The sequence below is a fragment of the Rutidosis leptorrhynchoides genome, chromosome 5 (genome assembly GCF_046630445.1).
Source record: "Rutidosis leptorrhynchoides isolate AG116_Rl617_1_P2 chromosome 5, CSIRO_AGI_Rlap_v1, whole genome shotgun sequence".
In the NCBI taxonomy this organism is placed as follows: domain Eukaryota; kingdom Viridiplantae; phylum Streptophyta; class Magnoliopsida; order Asterales; family Asteraceae; genus Rutidosis; species Rutidosis leptorrhynchoides.
The window spans coordinates 117,987,536-118,014,459 of NC_092337.1; the positions used below are offsets into that span (position 1 = coordinate 117,987,536).

Below are 26,924 nucleotides of genomic sequence, written 5' to 3' on the forward strand. Positions count from 1 at the left end.
TTACTTCAAGGGAACTGGGATAACGCAAAGTGGTTTGGCCTTCTGTAATGTAATTCCAAACTTCTCTTTCAAGTCTAAAGTATCAGGTTGATTTTTGGAATCAAGAATCCATTCAAAATTATTGAGTAATGATCCCAACATCACATGAAGGACACGACTAGCAAGTGGCAGACCGGGACACATTCTTCGTCCAGCTCCAAATGGAATTAACTCGAAATCCCTACCTCGAACATCAAGTTCAGATGTTAAGAACCTATCTGGCTTAAACTCCAATAAATCCTCCCGAATGTCCGGGTCTCGTCCTATTGCCCAAACATTAACAAGAACTTGTGTGTCTTTGGGCACGGTGTAACCATTTAAGTTCACTTCGGTTTTGGTTTTTCTGGGTATCAAGAATGGGACTGGTGGGTGAAGCCTTAGCGTTTCCTTTACAACACAGCACAAGTATGGTAGTTTAGATATGTCACTCTCATGTACGATATTTTCTTTACCGATAACTTCTTCGAGTTCCTCTTTGACTTTTACCATTGTGCGCGGGTTACGTAGTACCTCTGTCATTGCCCATTCTAATGAGTTTGAAGTTGTATCTGTGCCAGCGACAAACAAATCCTGCACCAGTCATAGAAGAAACATCATTATGATCAGATATATGAGTTTAAGTGAAAATATTACAAAATGTTTCATACCAATAGTCAACGTGTGGATTATAATGATAAACTACTGAAAATGTTTAAGGTATGAAACGAAATTATTTTCCGCAGCAATGCGCATGTCACTCCCACTCGTTTAGTAACAAATATGATATGCCTTTTGCTCCTTTTGTTGGAGTAAAACACCATGAGCAATCAATTTTACTTTGATGTGGTTTAGTTTCACATGAGGATACTGAAATGTATGCGTGTTTACTTAAGTCATGAAAAGAATACACAGATGGGCAATCACTTTAATCAATAAAAACATAATAGTGTTGAGCGATGCAATGAGTTGTGTCCATAGTATTCCTAAATCTCATCACCACATTTGCCAATGGTGTATCATGAAAAAGGTCCTGAAAAATTAGGAAAGATGAAGCAATATAAAGAGATAAAAAAAACTTTAAAATCCTTAGTATTTGAGTCTATACAGTCTCAAGAGTTTGAGGATGAGTGGTCCCAATTGATAAAAACTACAAATTTGAAAGAAAAAAAAACTAAGTTGTTAAGAAGCTTTTTTAAGGTTCGAAAAGCGTTGGATGCCATTTATGTTAAGGAAATAGTTTTAGTAGGGTTGTCTACTACCAATTAAGAGAAATGAAGGCATGAATGTTCTTTATTTATTAGTTTATTTTTAATACATCCTCGCGACAATTTATTGATCAATACGAACTAAATAGCAAGATAGATAAAGAAAATTAGTCTAATTTCGACTCTCTCTCAATGCTTCATATAAATTGCTGCATGGATTTTACTTTGAAAGACAATTTCAAGAATCCACACATATGCAAAAGAAAAGCTAATTGATGGTTCGAGTTGAGGTGTTAGTAGTTACTATGTTCTGGAGTCGTCTAAAACCCTTGTTACTGGTGCATGTATGTAGTAAAGGTCGCCACCAACAAAGAAAAAGAATCCAAAGATAAAAGGTTACGAAAAGAAGAGAACTATGAATGTAAGATACTATGCATTAGTTCAGTTAACTTTGATTATTTCTTATGGTTGACACAGTCGTGGATTTAAGAATTCTAGTCACGAATGTCACTAGTTAAAAGCTTGAAAAATATTACACTATCCAATGGTGTCACCTAAAAAAATTACAATATCCAATGGTATCACTAGTTTTACCCCAAAGGAATTTATACTGCATCGCGTATTTCACTGGTAGCTCGTACCACCAGTGGTAATACACTAGGTCCGCCCTTGAGTTGACATAATATATGACTTACCGGTCCATTTGTTGTAGGTATATGAAGAAAGCGAAGACATAAGTTGTAAATAGGGTCAAACGCTAGTTCTATGAGTTTTTAGCTTCTATATTTGTCTCTCTATCTATAAGCTTTAAGCTCCTTTAATCGAGCAAAGTTTTTTTTATTAAATAATAGATTTTATTCTATAAAAGTTAGAAGATAAAAGATCGTAAAAGCTTCAATAGCTCTTAACTAAACATACTTAATATCGGTGAAAAAGATACGTTCTTACCCTCGATATGGAGCCCTAAATTAATAAAGTAATTAACTTTATCGAAGAAATAAGAGTTTGTTTGCTTTATTTGATAGATCAAGTGATTACGAAGATGATGCAAGAAGAATCGAAGAAAACAGACTTAAAACGAAGAATCTAGAGCGAAAACGGTGAAAACCAAGTTAAGACCTAGGAACCAAGTCACGATCTCGGGAACAAGAAAAACTGAGCCATACAGCCTTGGCACACGACCTGTCCATACGGCATGCCACCAAGCCATACGGCAAGCCAAGATCAGAAGCATACGTCCAAAATCACACGGCCTAGCATGCACATGGCTTGGGCATACGACCTGTGCACACGGCCTGCTATGAACACGCCCTGGCCATCCGGCCTGCCAGGGTCAAGATTTCCCTATTTAAAGGCCTTTTGTCTTCTCAATTCTACACACACTTCAACACACAAATATTTTCTCAATCCCACATCTTTCTCTAGCTTCTCTCTTCAGGATAATGAAATAATTATGGATTAGCGATAATTACCTAGAGTAGATAGTAAACGGAGTCTGTAAACGATTGGGGGTGCGTCTGATGTTGTCACTTTTCTACTTTCGAAACTCGTTTAATCTACTGGTACTTCTATCCCTTTTATCTATCTGTTATAATGTCTTCCATTATTATTATGATAGTTGATATTATTGCCATGATTAGCGAGTAATTATCTTTAAGTGTATGTTACGACGTAGTTAGTTACGATGCTAAAAATAATGAGATGTCGTTTAAATTCTTTTCGATTATGCTTTAAACTCAATCGATTTTCCAACTAATAGAACATTGTTATAGGTTATGTGATTGGTAAATCGCGAACCCCGATTAAGAGTACACTATTTGTGTCCTTCCTTGGTAAGAAAACTCTGCCGGATACATAGTACACTTGACGGAGGCACAACGGTGTAGTACGTCAACCTACACTACGGATTCTGGCAGATGACGCTTTTGTAATGGATACTCTACCTAGACACTAGGAGTACAAGGTTGACCTAGAGCTATGCATGTGTAGTCACTAGCATAGTAAGCACACGCTGAAGCACAACGATTGTTGTAATCTGTATCCCTATTATGTATAACCATGGAAACGGTCTCTATAGTAGACCAAGTACATTACACCATAACATGGCCTCAGCATTGCACTGAGCTGAGGGATTCTTTAGCTAATTCTTAGGAACTGTTTATTTAAAGACATAAAGGATTAGACCGTAAGGATAACCGAACGTGTTCCAAGATGTTACATTTGTACTTTGGCCAATTCTTTTAAGTAAGGGCCTAACTGATCTTTTACCAATCATTAACAAATGCATTAAAACACATCACGTCTCTAGGATAAGAGGTATTTTATGATCCTCCGTTATATATAAGAAAGTTTAGACCTTGTGAAATGTTACTATGTCAGCTTTTCTGAGCGCTCCTATTGAAGAGTCACCCATACCTTCATGTAGCAATGTTGATGGACTTCGTTGGTTGAGGGCATTGTTTTCTATTCAGAATCACCGAACCTAGCGTAATTACCCAGTAACATGTCAGTCATCTAACAGGGAGGTCTAGGTACAACATAACGGGCCTTAGGTTATCACTTATGTAGTGATCCGAACTTTTCCATGTTTATATATATTAAATGAAATTGATATTTATATAATTAAGTGTTTCCAACATGTTAAGCAATTAAACTTGTTAAGACTTGATTAATTGAAATAGGTTTTATATAGACAATTGACCACCCAAGTTGACCCGTGATTCACTAACGTTAAAACTTGTAAAAACTATATGATGTCATATATATGGATATATATATATAGTTAACATGGTATTATGATAAGTAAACATATCATTAAGTATATTAACAATGAACTACATATGTAAAAACAAGACTACTAACTTAAGGATTTCGAAACGAGGCATATATGTAACGATTATCGTTGTAACGACATTTAAATGTATATATATATCATATTTAGATATATTAATATATCATAATATCATGATAATATAATAATTTAACATCTCATTAGATATAATAAACAATGGGTTAACAACATTAAATGAGATCGTTAACTTAAAGGTTTCAAAACGACACTTACATGTAACGACTAACGATGACTTAACGAATCAGTTAAAATGTATATACATGTAGTGTATTTAGATGTATTAATATTATTTTGGAAGACTTCAAGACATATATCAAAACACTCATACTTAATGAAAATGGTTAAAGTTACATTCCCATTCTTTTTTCATCAAGAATTCTAGTCGTATTCATACCCGTATTATACACAGCTTCTAGAAGTACTTACTATGGGTATATACCAATAGGAACTAGCATGGGATTCCACTCTTGATTATGTCATGCATGACTAGTCAATTTTAACTTCTACCATGAACTAGTCAACTAACTAGAACTCCTTTTAACCCCACTCACCACTCACCACTTACCACTCATCATTCACTCCATTTCACTTCCAATTCTCTTTCTAATTCTCTCTCAACACACACACACACACACACTTATGAACGAATTTTTCCAGTAGCTAATCATCATCTTCATTAAAAATTACTTCAAGAATCAAGCTATAATCATCTTAGGAAGAACACCTCAAGAACACTTCGAAAATCCTTTCAAGTTTACTAGTTTACTTCCAAGCTTTCTAATCCATTCCAAGTAATCATCTAAGATCAAGAAACCTCTGTTATTTACAGTAGGTTATTTTTCTTATTCAAGGTAATATTCATATTCAAACTTTGATTCAATTTCTATAACTATAAACTATCTTAATTCGAGTAAAAATCTTACTTGAACTTGTTTTGTGTCATGATCCTACTTCAAGAACTTTCAAGCCATCCAAGATCCTTTGAAGCTAGATCATTTCTTGTCACTTCTAGTAGGTTTACCTACTAAACTTGAGGTAGTAATGATGTTCATAACATCATTCAATTCATATATATAAAACTATCTTATTCGAAGGTTTAAACTCGTAATCACTAGAACATAGTTTAGTTAATTCTAAACTTGTTCACAAACAAAAGTTAATCCTTCTAACTTGACTTTTAAAATCAACTAAACACATGTTCTATATCTATATAATATGCTAACTTAATGATTTAAAACCTGAAAACACGAAAAATACCGTAAAACTGGATATACGACATCGTAGTAACACCGCGGGCTGTTTTGGGTTAGTTAATTAAAAACTATGTTAACCTTTGATTTAAAAGTTTTTCTTCTGGGAAAATGATTTTTCTTATGAACATGAAACTATATCCAAAAATCATGGTTAAACTCAAAGTGGAAGTATGTTTTCCAAAATAGTCATCTAGACGTCGTTCTTTCGACTGAAATAACTACCTTTACAAAAACGACTTTTAACCTGTATTTCTGACTATAAACTTATACTTTTTCTGTATAGATTCATAAACTTAAATTCAATATGAAACCATAGCAATTGGATTCACTCAAAACGGATTTAAAACGAAGAAGTTATGGGTAAAACAAGATTGGATATTTTTGCTTGTTGTGGCTACGTGAAAATTGGTAACAAATCTATATTAATCATATCCTAGCTAACTCATATTGTATTATACATGTATTCTAATATATTATGTAATCTTGGGATACCATAGACACGTATGCAAATGGTTTGACATATCATATCGACTCATGTATATATGTTATTTGGAACAACCATAGACACTCTATATGCAGTAATGTTGGAGTTAGCTATACAGGGTTGAGGTTGATTCCAAAAATATATATACTTTGAGTTGTGATCTAGCCTGAGACATGTATACACAGGGTCATGGATTGATTCAAGATAATATATATCGATTTATTTCTGTACATCTAACTATGGACAACTAGATGTAGGTTACTAACGAGGACAGCTGACTTAATAAACTTAAAACAGTAAAACGTATTAAAAATGTTGTAAATATATTTTGAACATACTTTGATATATATGTACATATTTGTTATAGGTTCGTGAATCAACCAGCGGCCAAGTCTTACTTCCCGACGAAGTAAAAATCTGTGAAAGTGAGTTATAGTCCCACTTTTAAAATCTAATATTTTGGGATGAGAATACATGCAATTTTATAAATATTTTACGAAATAGACACAAGTAAATGAAACTACTTTATATGGGTGAATGATTGAAGGCCGAATATGCCCCTTTTTAGCTTGGTAGCCTAAGAATTTGGGAACAGACCCCCAAATTGACGTGAATCCTAAAGATAGATCTATCGGGCCCAACAAGCCCCATTATGGAATTTGGAATGCTTTAGTACTTCGATTTTATCATGTCCGATGGGTGTCCCGGAATGATGGGGATATTCTATATGCATCTTGTTAATGTCGGTTACCAGGTGTTCACCGTATGAATGATTTTTATCTCTATGTATGGGATGTATTGAAATATGAAATCTTGTGGTCTATTATTATGATTTGACAATATATAGGTTAAACCTATAATTCACCAACATTTTTGTTGACGTTTTAAGTATGTTTATTCTCAAGTGATTATTAAGAGCTTCCGCTGTTGCATACAAAAATAAGGACAAGATTTGGAGTCCATGCTTGTATGATAGTATGTAAAAACTGCATTCAAGAAACTTATTTTTGATGTAATATATTCTTATTGTAAACCATTATGTAATGGTCGTGTGTAAATGGTATATTTTAGATTATCATTATTTGATAATCTACGTAATGCTTTTTAAACCTTTATCGAAAAAATAAAGGTTATGGTTGTTTTAAAAATGAATGCAGTCTTTGAAAAACGTCTCATATAGAGGTCAAAACCTCGCGATGAAATCAATTAATATGAAACGTTTATAATCAATATGAACGGGACATTTCTGTTGCTATCAGAGCGTTGGTCTTAGAGAACCAGAAATTTGCATTAGTGTGTCTTATAGAGGTTGTTAGGATACATTAGTGAGTCTGGACTTCGATCGTATTTTCTTTAAAAACGATTGCTTAACACTTTTGTTGGAAACTATATATTATTAACATGTAATTATTATGTGATATATTAACCTCTTAATGTGTTTGATATTGTGTGATAGATGTCTACCACTAGTACAAATCTCATCGACTCACCTAATAATAATGAAGATTCGAATATACTTTGGGAAGATTCACAAATTCTCGAAGAGGAACCGGAAGAGGAGGAACCAGAAGAAGAGGAACCAGAAGAAGAGGAACCAGAAGAGGAGGAATCGGAAGAGGAGGAACCGGAAGAAGAGGTTCCAGAGGAAGAAATATTGATACCTACAGTAAATCGTTTAAATAAAAGAAAATCCTCAACCAACGGACCAAAGTTAAAAATGGTCAATGGTGTTTCCGCCGAGTAAGAAAAATATTGGGAAGATTACCAATTTTCTGATGAATCGGATCCCGATGAGGATTCCGATGATGTTATAGAAATTACCTCGACCCAATTTAATATAGCAAAAGAAAATAATAAGGGAAAAGGTATAAAAATAGAGAAACCTGATTCCAACCCCGAGGAGCTTTATATGTATCGGCAACATCCGTATTTCCTAAAGTGTAACAATAACCCGGGAACCTCTAAACCACCAGGTTTTTCTAAACCATTGTGGAAAACGACGGCTCGTATTAGAGGAACCCCATATATCCCTAGAAAATTAGGAAAGTGAACCAAGTCCGAAGAAGAAGAAACCAGTGATTCAGATTAGGGATTTTTAATCATGTTGTGTATTATATGTATTGTAGTGTGCTTGTACTTTTATGTTCTATGTAAAAATTGCTTGTATTGTTTGTTAATTATCTTTTATGAATCTAATCCTTGTTTATTTTACAGTATAAAAACAAAATGGACGTTAAGGGTAGACAACCGAATATTTTAGAAGACCTACCAGAGGATATGATTGAGGAAATCTTATCTAGAGTCGGTCAGAATTCATCAGCACATTTAGTTATGGCGAAATTAACTTGTCAAACATTTGAAAGACTTTCCAGAAATGCCTTAGTTTATAAAAGGCTTTCCTTTGATAGGTGGGGTATATCACATTGGGGAGACCGTAAGTTACGCCGTGTTTTCTTTAAAGCGTTAAATGCGGGGAACCCAAATGCAATTTTACGCTACGGGTTAAGAACCTATTTTAACTCAACATATCCCAACATAGGATTTCGCGAGTTAGAAAGAGCTTCTAACATGCAACATAAAGAATCATGTTATGCTTACGGGTTAGTGATGTTCGCTTCTTACCAAAGTGAGAAAAAGAACATCGGATTACAACTTTTAAATAAAACCTTTTCACAAGTGACGGATTCAGTAATTGAGGTGAGAAACAAGGTTTTTAGATTTTTACGGGGCTGCTGGACATTACGAAACCCTCGTCCTTTTGATGACATTACAACATACTGCCTAGCCAATGGTCATAACGGTTACTTTCTGCAAGACCAAGGATGGGAAGTCGTCTTAGTAAAATCAGAATGCATGACTTGTTTCTGGACTTATGAATTACATGTCTTTATTTCTTTTGCTGAACGACTTGCGTATTAACTAGAATTGCCTTTATAGCTGCCGAGTAGCAAAGTTATTATGTGCTATATTTCATCCTATATGTATAATAGTGGTATTGTAAGTTTGTAAAATATTGTATAAATTTGAACGCGATATATTATTATAATCAGTTTTTTGATATAGAATTATAGTAGTTGAATTGTATATTAGCTACTAAGTATGAACTTAACGGGTAGGTACTACCCGAATTAAAATTATAAAACACTAATATGAAGAAAAAGCTTTTATAAATGAGTTCATACTATGCTACGAAATACTATTGACTACTCTTAAAATTCTATATGATTAACTTAATTCTTTTGGGCTATTTTTGAAGGAAATGGCACCGGCAACTCGTCAAAATTTGAACATGAGTGAGGAAGACTTCCGCGTTTTCCTAGCAGCAAACATAGTCACAGTACAGGCTGCGATGCAAAATAACAATAATTCTGGATCTAGCAGTGGAACTAATTCCACAAGAAATCGTGTAGGATGCTCCTACAAAGAATTCACTGCCTGCAAACCTTTGGAATTTGATGGAACCGAAGGACCAATTGGATTGAAACGGTGGACCGAGAAGGTCGAATCGGTGTTTGCCAGAAGTAAGTGTACTGAAGAGGACAAAGTTAAGTACGCTACGCATACCTTTATAGGTACTGCGTTAACGTGGTGGAACACCTATCTTGAACAGGTAGGACAAAATGCTGCTTACACACTACCATGGTCGGCATTCAAGCAATTGATGAACGAGCAGTACCGTCCTAGAAACGAAGTCAATAAGCTCAAGGTAGAGCTTAGAGAGTTACGAACACAAGGGTTTGACATTACCACATATGAACGACGATTCACAGAGTTGTGCCTATTATGTCCAGGAACGTTCGAAGATGAAGAAGAGAAGATCGACGCGTTTATAAAAGGGTTACCAGTAAGGATTCAAGAAGATGTGAGTTCACACGAGCCCGCTTCAATACAAAAGGCAAGTCGAATGGCTCATAAACTCATAAATCAGATTGAGGGAAGAATTAAAGAGCAGGCGGCCGAAGAAGCCAACACGAAACAACTCAAGAGGAAGTGGGAGGAAAACGGTGACAAGAATCACCAATACAACAACAACAACAATTACAACCACAATCGCAACAATAACCGCAATCCCAACAATAACTACAACAAACGTCCCAACAATAACAATAACTACAATAACCGTTCCAACAACAATAACAATCCCAACAACAACCTCAATAACAACAACGGTAACAAAAACCAAAAATTCCAAAGGTGTGAAGAGTACCACCAGAATGGGTTCTGCATGACATTTTGCACCAAGTGTAAAAGAACTGGCCATGGTGCGAAAAAGTGTGAGGTCTACGGACCAAAGTTTAACAGAACTAAAGGAACAAATAGTGGCGAAACAAGTAATGCCGCCTTTGTTTGTTATGGATGTGGAAAATCGGGCCACATTAGAAGTAATTACCCGAATCAGGGGAATACTAATGGGCAGGGCCGCGGAAGAGTTTTCAATATTAATACGGCAGAAGCGCAGGAAGACCCGGAGCTTGTTACGGGTACGTTTTTTATTGATAATAAATCTGCTTATGTTTTATTTGATTCGGGTGCGGATAGAAGCTATATGAGTAGAGATTTTTATGCTAAGTTAAGTTGCTCATTGACACCTTTGAATATTAAATTTTTACTCGAATTAGCAAACGGTAAATTAATTTCAGCAGATAATATATGTCGGGATAGAGAAATTAAACTGGGGGATGAAACGTTTAAAATTGATTTAATACCAGTCGAGTTAGGGAGTTTTGATGTAATAATTGGTATGGACTGGTTGAAAAGGGTGAGAGCAGAGGTCGTTTGTTACAAAAATACGATTCGCATTATGCGTGAAAAAGGAAAACCTTTAATGGTGTACGGAGAAAAGAACAATGCGAAATTAAATCTTATTAGTAGTTTGAAGGCGCAAAAACTAATAAGAAAAGGTTGTTACATCATTCTAGCACACATCAAGGAAGTTAAACCTGAAGAAAAGAACATCAGTGATGTTCCTGTCTCAAAAGAATTTCCCGATGTATTTCTGAAAGAATTACCGGGATTACCCCCACATTGATCCGTTAAATTTCAAATAGACCTTGTACCAGGAGCTGCACCAATAGTTCGTGCTCCATACAGACTCGCACCCAGTGAAATGAAAGAATTACAAAGTCAATTACAAGAACTTTTAGAGCATGGTTTCATTCGACCAATTACATCACCATGGGGAGCTCCTGTTCTATTTGTCAAGAAGAAAGATGGTACATTTAGGTAGGTTGTGTATCGACTACCGAGAGTTGAACAAACTTACCATCAAGAACCGCTACCCAGTACCGAGAATCGATGACTTATTTGATCAACTACAAGGCTCGTCGGTTTATTCGAAGATTAATTTACGTTCTGGGTATCATCAAATGCGGGTGAAGGAGGATGACATTCCGAAGACTGCTTTTAGGACGCGTTACGGACATTACGAGTTTATTGTTATGCCATTTGGGTTGACTAACGCACCAGCTGTGTTCATGGATCTCATGAACCGAGTGTGTGGACCATACCTTGACAAGTTTGTCATTGTTTTCATCGATGACATACTTATTTACTCAAAGAATGACCAAGATCATGAAGAACATTTGAGAAAAGTGCTACAGTTGTTAAGAAAAGAAAAACTGTACGCTAAGTTTTCAAAGTGTACATTTTGGTTGGAAGAAGTTCAATTCCTCGGTCATATAGTGAACAAAGAAGGTATTCAAGTGGATCCAACAAAAATTGAAACCGTTGAAAAGTGGGAAACCCCAAAAACTCTGAAACACATACGCCAATTTTTAGGGCTAGCTGGTTATTACAGGAGATTCATCCAAGATTTTTCCAAAATAGCAAAACCCTTGACTGCGTTAACGCATAAAGGGAGGAAATTTGAATGGAAGGATGAACAAGAAAAAGCGTTTCAATTGTTGAAGAAAAAGTTAACTACAGCACCTATATTGTCATTACCTGAAGGGAATGATGATTTTGTGATATATTGTGACGCCTCAAAGCAAGGTCTCGGTTGTGTATTAATGCAACGAATGAAAGTAATTACTTATACGTCTAGACAATTGAAGATTCACGAGCAGAATTATACGACGCATAATTTAGAATTAGGCGCGGTTGTTTTTGCATTAAAGACCTAGAGGCACTACTTATATGGGGTCAAAAGTATTATATATACCGACCACAAAAGTCTTCAACACATATTTAATCAAAAATAATTGAACATGAGGCATCGCAGATGGATTGAATTGTTGAATGATTACGACTTTGAGATTCGTTACCACTCGGGAAAGGCAAATGTGGTAGCCGACGCCTTGAGTAGAAAGGACAGAGAACCTATTCGAGTAAAAGCTATGAATATAATGATTCACACTAACCTTACTACTCAAATAAAGGAGGCGCAACAAGGAGTTTTAAAAGAGGGAAACTTAAGGGATGAAATACCCAAAGGATCGGAGAAGCATCTTAATATTCGGGAAGATGGAACCCGGTATAGGGATGGAAGAATTTGGGTACCAAAGTTTGGAGATATGAGAGAAATGGTACTTAGAGAAGCTCATAAAACCAGATACTCAATACATTCTGGAACGGGAAAGATGTACAAGGATCTTAAGAAACATTTTTGGTGGCCGGGTATGAAAGTCGATGTTGCTAAATATGTAGGAGAATGTTTGACGTGTTCTAAGGTCAAAGCTGAGTATCAGAAACCATCAGGTCTACTTCAACAACCCGAAATCCCGGAATGGAAATGGGAAAACATTACCATGGATTTCATCACTAAATTGCCAAGGACTGCAAGTGGTTTTGATACTATTTGGGTAATAGTTGATCGTCTCACCAAATCATCACACTTCCTGCCAATAAGAGAAGATGACAAGATGGAGAAGTTAGCACGACTGTATTTGAAGGAAGTCGTCTCCAGACATGGAATACCAATCTCTATTATCTATGATAGGGATGGCGGATTTATTTCAAGATTCTGGCAGACATTACAGCAAGCATTAGGAACTCGTCTAGACATGAGTACTGCCTATCATCCACAAACTGATGGGCAGAGCGAAAGGACATTACAAACGCTTGAAGACATGCTACAAGCATGTGTTATTGATTTCGGAAACAGTTGGGATCGACATCTACCGTTAGCAGAATTTTCCTAAAACAACCGTTACCATTCAAGCATTAAGATGGCGCCGTTTGAAGCACTTTATGGTAGAAAGTGCAGGTCTCTGATTTGTTGGAGTGAAGTGGGGGATAGACAGATTACGGGTCCGGAGATAATACAAGAAACTACCGAGAAGATCATCCAAATTCAACAACGGTTGAAAACCGCCCAAAGTCGACAAAAGAGCTACGCTGACATTAAAAGAAAAGATATAGAATTTGAAATTGGAGAGATGGTCATGCTTAAAGTTGCACCTTGGAAAGGTGTTGTTCGAGTTGGTAAACGATGGAAATTAAATCCAAGGTATATTGGACCATTCAAGATTATTGATCGTGTCAGACCAGTAGCTTACCGACTTGAGTTACCTCAACAACTCGCGGTTGTACATAACACTTTCCACGTCTCGAATTTGAAGAAATGTTTTGCTAAAGAAGATCTCACTATTCCGTTAGACAAAATCCAAATCAACGAAAAACTTCAATTCATCGAAGAACCCGTCGAAATAATGGATCGTGAGGTTAAAAGACTTAAGCAAAACAAAATACCAATTGTTAAGGTTTGATGGAATACTCATAGAGGACCCGAGTTCACCTGGGAACGAGAAGATCAGATGAAAAAGAAATACCCGCACTTATTTCTAGAAGATACGACAACACCTCCAACTGCTTAAAATTTCGGGACGAAATTTATTTAACGGGTAGGTACTGTAGTGACCCGAACTTTTCCATGTTTATATATATTAAATGAAATTGATATTTATATAATTAAGTGTTTCCAACATGTTAAGCAATAAAACTTGTTAAGACTTGATTAATTGAAATAGGTTTTATATAGACAATTGACCACCCAAGTTGACCGGTGATTCACGAACGTTAAAACTTGTAAAAACTATATGATGTCATATATATGGATATATATATATATATATATATATATATATATATATATATATATATATATATATATATATATATATATATATATATATATATATATATATATATATATATATATATATATATATATATATATAGTTAACATGGTATTATGATAAGTAAACATATCATTAAGTATATTAACAATGAACTATATATGTAAAAACAAGACTACTAACTTAAGGATTTCGAAATGAGGCATATATGTAACGATTATCGTTGTAACGACATTTAAATGTATAAATATCATATTTAGATATATTAATATTCATAATATCATGATAATATAATAATTTAACATCTCATTAGATATAATAAACAATGGATTAACAACATTAAATGAGATCGTTAACTTAAAGGTTTCAAAACGACCTTACATGTAACGACTAACGATGACTTAACGACTCAGTTAAAATGTATATACATGTAGTGTATTTAGATGTATTAATATTATTTTGGAAGACTTCAAGACATATATCAAAACACTCATACTTAATGAAAATGGTTAAAGTTACATTCCCATTCTTTTTTCATCAAGAATTCTAGTCGTATTCATACCCGTATTATACACAGCTTCTAGACGTACTTACTATGGGTGTATACCAATAGGAACTAGCATGGGATTCCACTCTTGATTATGTCATGCATGACTAATCAATTTTAACTTCTACCATGAACTAGTCAACTAACTAGAACTCCTTTTAACCCCACTCACCACTCACCACTTACCACTCATCATTCACTCCATTTCACTTCCAATTCTCTTTCTAATTCTCTCTCAACACACACACACACACACACACACACACACTTATGAACAAATTTTTCCAGTAGCTAATCATCATCTTCATCAAAAATTACTTCAAGAATCAAGCTATAAACATCTTAGGAAGAACACCTCAAGAACACTTCGAAAATCCTTTCAAGTTTACTAGTTTACTTCCAAGCTTTCTAATCCATTCCAAGTAATCATCTAAGATCAAGAAATCTTTGTTATTTACAGTAGGTTATCTTTCTTATTCAAGTTAATATTCATATTCAAACTTTGATTCAATTTCTATAACTATAAACTATCTTAATTCGAGTAAAAATCTTACTTGAACTTGTTTTGTGTCATGATCCTACTTCAAGAACTTTCAAGCCATCCAAGATCCTTTGAAGCTAGATCATTTCTTGTCACTTCCAGTAGGTTTACCTACTAAACTTGAGGTAGTAATGATGTTCATAACATCATTCGATTCATATATATAAAACTATCTTATTCGAAGGTTTAAACTCGTAATCACTAGAACACAGTTTAGTTAATTCTAAACTTGTTCACAAACAAAAGTTAATCCTTCTAACTTGACTTTTAAAATCAACTAAACACATGTTCTATATCTATATAATATGCTAACTTAATGATTTAAAACCTGAAAACACGAAAAACACCGTAAAACTGGATATACGCCGTCGTAGTAACACCACGGGCTGTTTTGGGATAGTTAATTAAAAACTATGTTAACCTATGATTTAAAAGTTGTTCTTCTGGAAAAATGATTTTTCTTATGAACATGAAACTATATCCAAAAATCATGGTCAAACTCAAAGTGGAAGTATGTTTTCCAAAATGGTCATCTAGACGTCGTTCTTTCGACTGAAATAACTACCTTTACAAAAACGACTTGTAACCTGTATTTCCGACTATAAACTTATACTTTTTCTGTATAGATTCATAAACTTAAGTTCAATATGAAACCATAGCAATTGGATTCACTCAAAACGGATTTAAAACGAAGAAGTTATGGGTAAAACAAGATTGGATATTTTTGCTTGTTGTAGCTACGTGAAAATTGGTAACAAATCTATATTAATCATATCCTAGCTAACTCATATTGTATTATACATGTATTCTAATATATTATGTAATCTTGAGATACCATAGACACGTATGCAAATGTTTTGACATATCATATCGACCCATGTATATATGTTATTTGGAACAACCATAGACACTCTATATACAGTAATGTTGGAGTTAGCTATACAGGGTTGAGGTTGATTCCAAAAATATATATATACTTTGAGTTGTGATCTAGCCTGAGACGTGTATACACTGGGTCGTGGATTGATTCAAGATAATATATATCGATTTATTTCTGTACATCTAACTATGGACAACTAGATGTAGGTTACTAACGAGGACAGCTGACTTAATAAACTTAAAACAGTAAAACGTATTAAAAATGTTGTAAATATATTTTGAACATACTTTGATATATATGTACATATTTGTTATAGGTTCGTGAATCGACCAGTGGCCAAGTCTTACTTCCCGACGAAGTAAAAATCTGTGAAAGTGAGTTATAGTCCCACTTTTAAAATCTAATATTTTGGGGTGAGAATACATGCAATTTTATAAATATTTTACGAAATAGACACAAGTAAATGAAACTACTTTATATGGGTGAATGATCGAAGGCCGAATATGCCCCTTTTTAGCTTGGTAGCCTACGAATTTGGGAACAGACCCCCAAATTGACGCGAATCCTAAAGATAGATCTATCGGGCCCAACAAGCCCCATTCTGGAATTTGGAATGCTTTAGTACTTCGATTTTATCATGTCCGATGGGTGTCCCAGAATGATGGGGATATTCTATATGCATCTTGTTAATGTCGGTTACCAGGTGTTCACCGTATGAATGATTTTTATCTCTATGTATGGGATGTATTGAAATATGAAATCTTGTGGTCTATTATTATGATTTGATAATATATAGGTTAAACCTATAACTCACCAACATTTTTGTTGACGTTTTAAGCATGTTTATTCTCAGGTGATTATTAAGAGCTTCCACTGTTGCATACTAAAATAAGGACAAGATTTGGAGTCCACGCTTGTATGATATTATGTAAAAACTGCATTCAAGAAACTTATTTTTGATGTAATATATTCTTATTGTAAACCATTATGTAATGGCCGTGTGTAAACGGTATATTTTAGATTATCATTATTTGATAATCTACGTAATGCTTTTTAAACCTTTATCGATAAAATAAAGGTTATGGTTGTTTTAAAAATGAATGCAGTCTTTGAAAAACGTCTCATATAGAGGTCAAAACCTCGCGACGAAATCAATTAATATGGAACATTTCTAATTAATATGAGCGGGACATTTCAACTTATCCATGAGTCAGCATTATGAACTAAACAAGGTAACTAACGAAGTCATGACATCCACTTATTTTAACCTTATTTGTAATATAAATTTTATCTTTATCACTTTATTTATTTATCTCTTTGCATTAGGAAATAGAAAAAATTCAAAATTATCCCAAACTTCTCATTATGAGTTAGTCTACCAAGTGTTTTATTATTGCAAAGGTTCAGTTCTCTCGTCTTCTTAAATGAACGCCCCTTGGTCATACGACTCATACCTCCCTTATTCACCCATAGGACGGAGTAGTAAATTTATTCCCCTCTATTATAAATTTAAATCAGTTAGTCTGCACTGCTCGGACTCGTTCTGTCAACCTCGTTACACGACAAACAAAACTGACTTTTGGGTGATATCAATACTCTTACTCCGTATGAAGTTATATTTAATTGTCAGGGTTTGTAATTAATTACTTACTAGTTTCTTAAAGAATTTTGCTAATGAGAACTTTTAAAACAGTCATTAACATTCATTAAATCATTATACATTGTGGTAATCAATTACTTTTAAACTGTTTGTTAGTAAATTCTACAATAATATAAAACTTGTCGTTAGCTAAACTATTTTTTAAATGTACAATTTGCAAAAATGCACAATGCAAAACTACACGAGTAAAGGATAAATAATTGAATACATTTTTAATCGTCTATATACCATTAATCAATTAATTAAATATTGGTCATACTAAAATTTAAATGACTTAATTATGCAATTCGTCCTTAAAGTTTACATTTTTTTCATGCTAGACCTTAAAGTTTCTTTTTTTTATGCTTACCCTTAATGTTTTGATATGGTTTCAAATTCGTCCCTAGACCTAACTACCATTATGCCATCTTCGTTAGCTTATATTATAAGAGGGCAGTTTGGTCATTATCTCATTACACAATAATAAACCCTATTGCCCCATATTCATTCACGTATACACAAACAAAAACACGACTGTTAGTTCATGTATAACCTTCATCACATATACACAATAGCACAAACACAATAACAAACCCTATTGCGGATATTCATATTCATCACGTATAATCTTCATCAAACACAATAATGGACTAGACGGTTAACATTTATGACCAATCGTGTTTATGATGATATTTGACAAATGTTATTTTGACCTAACTAAATTAACATGGTATTACTTATAAAATGGTAGCAACATCGCTTATATTACTTATAATTTTTTTAACCAAACCAATTAGCAACAGCCCATTACAGATAATCAACTTAAATACAACCCAAAACAAATCCAATAAATATATTTCATTGATGGATCACGCAGCACGATTATAATGTCGTATTTCATTGATGAATCAAAGTTACATGTAAAATGTTAAGTTATAAGCAGTATATATGTTACATATAAAATTAGACATACACGCAAAAAAGACTAATATACCCCCGGACGGTAAGCTTGTGATAATGATTTAAGGATATGGACTTAACGGAATTTAATCATGGGGACCTAAATGAAATCATATCATAAATTTAAGGGTTAGAATGATACAAAATAACTTTAAGGCCCATGATGAAAAAAAGATTAAACTTTAAGGACCTTTGGCATATTTAAGTCAATTTAAATTTAAATACATTTAATAATATCGTATGATAAGGGGCGGATCTTATCGTTATTATTATTATTATTATTATTATTATTATTATTATTATTATTATTATTATTATTATTATTATTATTATTATTATTATTATTATTACTATTATACTCACGCAAAACTTTGTCGTATTAAGTCTTATCCTCCGTCGTTTTTCATTTGTTGTTTTAATGTTTCTTTTTTATTTTAATTAACAAGTTGTGGCTGTTTTTTTTCATTTTGTTATTATTGTTTTTAGATTGATGAAACTGTCATTTTATTTCTTTTTTGAGTATATATATATATATATATATATATATATATATATATATATATATATATATATATATATATATATATATATATATATATATATATATTTTCTTACTTTTTACGCTAAAATTTTTAACAAATTTCAATATGTATATTGTAACTATAAACTACTAAAAATGTGTTTATATTGTATATATAGATGAATCATTTATTGTTGCAAACATGTGCGGAGAATCTCTACAACTGAAACTATGTTTAAGGTATAAAAATGAAATCATTTCCCGCATTTATACGCGTGCCATTATTTTTATTATAAATAAATGGCATTTTAATATTTTGATATGCATATTGTAATTATAAACTACAAATATTGTGTTTAATGTATATTGTAGAATCATTTATTGATGTAAACGATTTTTCGCCACACTACGTGGGTCATCACTATAACTGAAACAATGTTTAATGTATAAAGCGAGATCATTTCATGCAGCATCGCGCTGGCCGTTCAATACTCGTTTTAACTAAAAATATTATATTTTATAAAATGAACCTCATACAAAATTAGATGGCTATAATGAACAGCTTTCATGCTTGGCCTCTTGTGGCTTTTGTTAATCATATAATTGATGAATTCGGGTTTGAGTTGCTTGTATGTGTGTAGATCGTATGTATATATGTGTAAGAGTGATGAAGATAATAACGATTCTATTATTTGCTGCTGTAGCGAAGATCATGAATACAATACAAAGTGACAAAATTAGTTACAATGTGTTAGGGAATTGAGAGAGAATTGGTGACTGTGTGAGGGACTTAGTGTAATTGTGTGGAAGGCTTAATGAACTAAGGGAGGTGATGGTATTTATATGTCCACACCATCACCTTTACATGGAAACAATACAATGCACATCACAATATTAGACTTAAAATTCTCTCCCTTGATGTGCGCTGTTTGAATTGGTCTTTATGCTCTCGAAGATCTCTTTAAATCTTGAACTCTCCCTCTTGAAATAGTCGTATAGGATGATATGAACATGTAAAAACTCTTTCTTACGGAAGCTTCTTTATCTGTATGAATAATTCTCTAAGAAGTGCTCATTATAGATTCTTTGTTTTGCAAGAATGATTCTCCAAACAACGTTCATTGCAAATTCTTTGCTTTGTTGATACTAAGAAATTCTTCTTGATGGAATGTCTTAGATCAACTTTTACATTCTCCCCTAGACATTAGAGTCTTTGTTTTGCTCCTCTTCATGAAACACAGCTTATGTTCACTACTTTCATAGATTTGACGCGAAAGCTTTAGTAGAAGGTGAATATCAACCTTTGAATCATTTCTCCCCCTCATGATGATTGTGTGCCACAAGATCATCATGTAACATATGTTGATATAGTAATTGATAACCTTGAAGTCTGGGGCATACGCTGAAATGTGTATACGCCATATTGTAATCATATTGGTTTGAAATCTTTGGTGACGTACCATTTGTAGGCATGGTCAATTTGATTGATTGATCTTGCGTTCCACTGAGGTTGAATATCGATCATAAAAGGTTTTGGTTTAGTCAGACTCACGGGTCGTGACTTAACGGAAAGTAACTCTTTAAATGAGTACTTAAATAGTTTTGAAGGAGTGGTTTTGAATGGTTTATCCGACGGAGTACTTGGTTTTTTAATATTCATATGCTTTGGTTTATAATCTAACCATCCTTATTGATCGATAAATCCTGTGAGTTCTCCATTATTCCCATAAATTGGTTGTGGAAACGGTTGGTTGAATTTGCTTTGATGATTGGAATAAACTCAGTGTCCGTGGGAAATAGCTTTGTGAGGTTTAGAAACCTTGGGGATCTCTGGTGAAGAAGCTTGGTTCTCAACCGTAAAAAGGAATGCTTTGATTCCGAACGATATGGATTTGTACAATCAGAATTTTCGACTTTTGTACATATCAACACCATTGTTGGATTTGTACACTCAATTTCATCTCCGAGATTTTAGGCTCCTATTAGTTGAGTTAACAGCAAACGTTGATTTATTGGCCACTTTACTGCCACTTAGAGCCTAAATTGAAATGACTTCTCTTTATTCAAAGATAGGGGAAGAATTTTCTACATCTCACCTCCCCCATACACCACGCATGTGGTGTTGGGTTTTGTTGTTTTTGTTTTTGTTGTTGTTGTTGTTGTTGTAATTTCATCTCCAAGATTTGGGTTTTCAACATTGAAATTTCATACACAGATCCAGCTTTGTCATCCGTGAGTCCTTTGATGATAAGTGTGACATATGCATTATGTTCTTTGTACGTCTTGATTTGTCGTTCATATTCATCTTGTAGTGTACACACTTTATATTCCAATTTTTTTTCTCTTAATTTGCTTTAAGCAAAAAGAAAATTAAATTACTTAATATGAGCTCGTAACTTGAAATTTCCTAAATCATGCTCATATTTTTGTTCCGTGATCGGTGTCGAAACCGACAAAGATAAACATTGTTCAACGTCATCGAATTAAATGGACTTTGAATTAGAATTAATTATTCCCAAACGTACACGAACTTCTAAAAATTTCGTTACTTTTTGTTTTAACGAAATTTGTTAACTTTCTTTGGTCCGTTAGTCCTTTTCATTTAAATTCTAATAGAATAGTTGGCTAAGTTGTTGATAAAATGAAGTGGACTTGTGGTTAACTTGTGCTTTCAAACAATTGGGCCTTGAATAAACAAGGCTTCTATATAGTAACAAATGATCTTTCAAAAAGAAAAATATGTTCATGAATCGAACTCTCAATCATTTGTTTACTTGAGCACCCCTTCACCAATAAGCCAAATCTATCTATGTGAAATGACACCATCTTTTAATACTTTTACCCTGGTAATTACTGTCTTCTACTTTAAGAGATAAAACAATCAGATTGTACCGTAATATTTAGAAACCCAAAATCAAACTCGTTGAAAACTGATTCGATCTTATGGACCTTCGATTCAGTTCACCATGCACTAAACTTTTGTTTTTAGTCGAACAACTGTAGTGATCTACTTCTCAAATCTTATTGTTGATTTCTTCTTCCCCAACTCCAAAAAACAAACATAAAGAACCCTTAAATCAATCTTAGCAAATTGAAATGTTAAACTAAAATTATGTGATGCTACAGTCTTTGTTGATTGATACTAAGCGTATTTAGTTCGAAATTTGGGCAGAGTAACGTTGCTATTTTACAAATTGGTATGATACACTAACGATCGACTGTCTGGTTTGAATCAATCGATGGGCTAACTTGAATCAGTTGATAGAGGTGTGTATCGGTCGATAGTGAGGTGTTATGGTCAATGGAGGGGTGATTATCGGTAAGCAGAGTGTGACTGTTGGTCGAAACATATTCTAACAAACTGAGAAATTTGTTCGGATTTCGGTGGTGGTGCTACCGTGGTGCTACGACAAAGTTAATTTAAAAACACGAATTAGGACATGAAAAACTGCAGAATGCTTCATAAGGTACTTCCTAACACTTCTTCGTTTTTAGATTTTCTGCAAAAACACTTAATCAATCAAATGAATTCAATGTTGAATTGATATATTTTTTTAATAGAATTTTTGAAATTAGAACTGAATTCAACGAATTAGCTTATGAGATTTGAATTGAAGTTGCAGGAGATGATTATGAAACGTTTCTCATTAACAGATTTGATCAAAACATTTAGAAATCAGGAACCTCCAGAATTAGTTTGAAAGTTGAAAAAACTTGAAATCTGAATTTCTTATTGAATTTGAACACGAATGGAGATGAGGATCGATGTGAATCAGTACTTATGCTCTGATACCAAGTGTTAATCATATAATTGATGAATTCGTGTTTGATTTGCTTGTATGTGTGTACATCGTATGTATATATGTGTAAGAGTGATGAAGATGGTACGATTCTGTTATTTGCTGTTGTAATGAAGATAATGAATACAATACAAAGTGCCAAAATTAGTTACAATGTGTTAGGGAATTGAGAGAGAATTGGTAAGTGTGTGTGAAGTATTTAGTGTAGTTGTGTGGAAGGCTTGATGAACTAAGGGAGGTGATGGTATTTATATGTCCAAACTATCACCTTCACATCACATGAAAACAATACAATGCACATCACAATATTAGACTTAACAGTTTTAGTGAAAAGATTGCATGTTTTACATTATTTGAAAATTTCGAATGTTTTAAAATTATTTATTAATTATTAGTTAATTTATATTTATCAAATAATAATTTGATAGTTAAATTAAATATTACATATAGGGTTTTGCTTAACGTATGCTTTTATAGCATACGTTAAACTGCGTTAAATGAATTGTAATTTCTTTAAATATCATTATTTTTAATTAATGAATTATAAAAATTGTAAATATTAAATTAAATTAAATTAAAAATTATTAAATAGAAAAAATGGTAATAACATATACAGACTTTCAATTTTAGTAAACATAGCTTAAGTAAACTTCACATACAAATTCAATCAATTCAATTAATTATTAACTAGTTACGAGTATTTATGCGATCAACATATCGAAACCATTGAACATGTGTTGGTAAACTGCCACAAAGCGAATTCAATTTGGTCTCAATTGTTAGTTTGGTGGAATCAAAATAATACATTAATATCCAACATCAATGACGCCATCATTCATGATCAAGGCTTCACACATAACTCTATAGGATCTTCCTTATGGCAAGCTACTAAATGGATTACTTGCTACTAAATGGATTACTTGCTACATCATCTGGAAACATAGAAACCTAAAAGTATTCACAAATAGTGAATGGAACCCCATGATGATTATCTCCGAAATCCAATCGCAAAGTTATAGTTGGATCTCAAGTAGATCAAGAAAAAAAACCCCAATTGCATGGCATCAATGGATCATCAACCCCTCCGCCTATGTATCTCCGGTTTCAACCCGCACGGGCATTGGTTAACAAGAGATTTAGACAATTCGGGTAGTGATCGTGGTTTCTAATTGGCTTATGTAGGTAGATTAAATGGGTAGGTTCTCGTTAGCTTTGTCGCCGCTTTGATCGGCACTGTTATCGACTCCTCCCCTGCTTGTACCTACAAGTTCGTTCCTTCATATGTTCGATTAGGACACGATTCTATCGAATATCCCATATTAGTTTTTAGATTCAATCTTCCGATTTCTTGATATTGTATATACCATTGTATAGTCAGTGTGTAGGGACATGTAATGATATCATCCGATTTATAATATTAATAATAATTGTTGCTTTTCAAAAAAAAAAAATCAAAAAAAAAAATCAAAAATTAATATTCTCTCCGTCCCAATTAATTATAATATTTGTTGATTAGTTATTTAAATGTAAAGAATCATTTTGGAACACACATAATAGTAAGATAGTCATTTTCTTGGGACGAATAATATAACATACTATGAATTACAGTAAATATGTTTACATACAAATGAATCTATAATTTTTTTTACAAACTTATACTTAAAAACTTATATTGTGTTCTTGAGTTTTTTTAAATGGATAAGAATGAAATGAAAATGAAAAGAGAGAAATATGATGAAAAGAGATGGTATTCTAAAATAGCAAAACGATTTCAAAAAATATGTATACAAATTAATATACACGTATTCTCGAGTTGAAAGAAAACATTTATAACCAAAATAAACATTTAACAATTGTATTATTTTTAAATTTTAACTAAATTGAATTTTAAATAAATACTCCGTGTATGATTAATATATAACATGTAACCAATACTCCTTAATTGTTAGTTTTATACATATCATTAATTCTGAACACGAGAAAGAAGTAGTGAAAGTTAATTTTTTTCACCTTGTTTTCTATTGCGTACAGAAAACAATAATTTTCCTTATAAGATAACATAAGGATTAGAGACGATCTTCTAATATAATATTAAAATAAATAAATAATACGTATGTTTCCCTTCCAATTCGCTCAAATATGAGCGAAATTGTTGTTAACAAATAACTTATGTACTCATGTTCCTAATCTTCTGCCCTCATTTCATTTCACTTAAAATAAAAATCCAAGAAAGCCTATTATTTTTCATTTCACCGAGAACTTCTTTCCGTCCATAAAAAAACTCAAAAATGCAATATTAGAGATTTCACACTTTTTGTGCGAATACTAATGTATTATGCTAACTAAACTAATGTAACTATCATGTCGCTTCATCCTAAAAGCCTCCAAAATAGTTATAACGAGCAGATCATGAGTTTGTAAAAAAATTTGGATGCTCATGCTAACCATGACGTCAACAAAATTTATTGTTCAATCCCTTCCACTAATATATATATAGGGTAATAGACTTAAGATATACTAACTCAAGAACATATATAAATATATTTATATTTATAAAAGAAGATTTTTTATACTAACATGTCCCTGCCGATACACATGTTTTTGCAACAATATAAATATATTTATAAAAGAAGATTTTTTTAAATATATTTATAAAATAAATGATCAAAAATAATACTAGTGAATAACTTACAAAGTTCAATAATTTTACAATTACCTTTTGTAATTTTTTTTTTAAACATATATAAATATAAAGGTGAACAGTACACTTCTATGAAAAACATATGCAGTACTATTTATATTTAGCATGGCCAAAACAACTCAATTTGATCGTACGTGTTAGAAAAGTGCAACTAATCCACACAAGTTCAATTCAAATTTTCAATTCAATTAACTCAAATGTGTTATCTCGAGTAAATATTGCATGTCTTTTACTTTAGTCGTTTTCTAGTTACGTTGTGGTACGGTCGTGTAATGTGTCATTTTTGATATGTGATTTCTTTCCTTAAAAAACTCCTTGATTTGTTATATTTATATTTAGAAGAAAAAAAACTGAATGTCTTTTTAGTTTTACAAAATAAGACATAAAATATTGATAGTAGAAGATAGATTCGAATAAAGAATTCCTCAGGTACGATAAGGCTTGGCTTGAGATAGATTGATTAAATGACTACGCTGATCATTAAGTTCTAGCGGTAGATTATATTAATTACTGTCTTCATCATCTCCAAGTTAGAACTAGAAATTAAATTAAATTAAATAAATTCACGTACCAAAAACATTAGTTTGATGTCTGCATGATTGAACTCATCTGGTATCTCTTGACTGATCTTTAACAAAATATCCAACATATCATCTTGTTCAAATCTTTGCATTTCCACCCTCTCTTTAATCAATACCTCAAAAATATCATAAATCATCCCAAAGTATTGCGTCATCCTCCTCCTAATTCCTTGCGGATCGAATTTTCTCAAAACCGGAAAAAAGTCTACACAATTTGCCTTCCCAGCCTCAACCATGATGTTTCCAACCAGTTCCTTAAAATCTTTACCCGAATCCTCATACGGATTGGCTAAATCCTTGGAAAACATAGTATTCGATAAAAGATTCATTGATGTTCTAAACGCAGCGCGACCGATATCCACCAAGTCACCAGATTGACTCGCTTTTCGACAGTAGGCTACAAGCTCCTTCACTTTTTGGCTTCTTAAGTTCTGGTTGGCATCAAGAGAGTTCCCGGAGAAGATGTTGGAGTTTAGGATCTTTCTAAGTTTCCGCCATTGGTTTCCAACTGGGAGCCAAACGACTGAGTTTTGTGAATGGTTGTGGGCCGTTACGGCGTCGGGTATATGTCGTGATGATGAGAAAGTAAGATCTTGGTTTTTGAGTACTTTTTTGGCTGCAGTGGATGAAGATATGATGAGTGTTGTGATTTGACCGAGTTTTAAGAACATGATGGGGCCATGGATCTTGGCTAGTTTGGCTAGGGATTGATGTGGTTGGTCACCGAGCAAGTGAAGGTTACCGATGATCGGCAATGGGGTTGGGCCGGGTGGTAAGTTGTTGGGTTTGGTGTGCCGGAAAATTGAGAAAATGGTTCGAAGTAGCGCGCAGGATAAGACTAAAGCAAGAAAGATGGTCACAAACTCCAT

The 26,924-nt window shown here is 33.2% G+C and overlaps 1 protein-coding gene across 1 annotated transcript; it reads right to left on the reverse strand.

Annotated features, from left to right (window-relative positions):
* Window positions 1-26,924, reverse strand: LOC139848971 (7-ethoxycoumarin O-deethylase-like). Its single transcript, XM_071838650.1, has 2 exons — window positions 26,046-26,924; window positions 1-609 (listed from the first exon to the last, which is right to left on the reverse strand). The coding sequence occupies exons 1-2, from the start codon at window positions 26,922-26,924 to the stop codon at window positions 1-3; spliced, it is 1,488 nt and encodes a 495-aa protein (XP_071694751.1).

Coding starts and splice junctions, on each gene's coding strand:
- LOC139848971 (XM_071838650.1), bottom strand. CDS start 26,924: ATGGAGTTTGTGACCATCTTTCTTGCTTTAGTCTTATCCTGCGCGCTA. Junction 610..26,045: donor ACATCAAACTAATGTTTTTG/GTACGTGAATTT, acceptor TGACTGGTGCAG/GATTTGTTTGTCGCTGGCAC.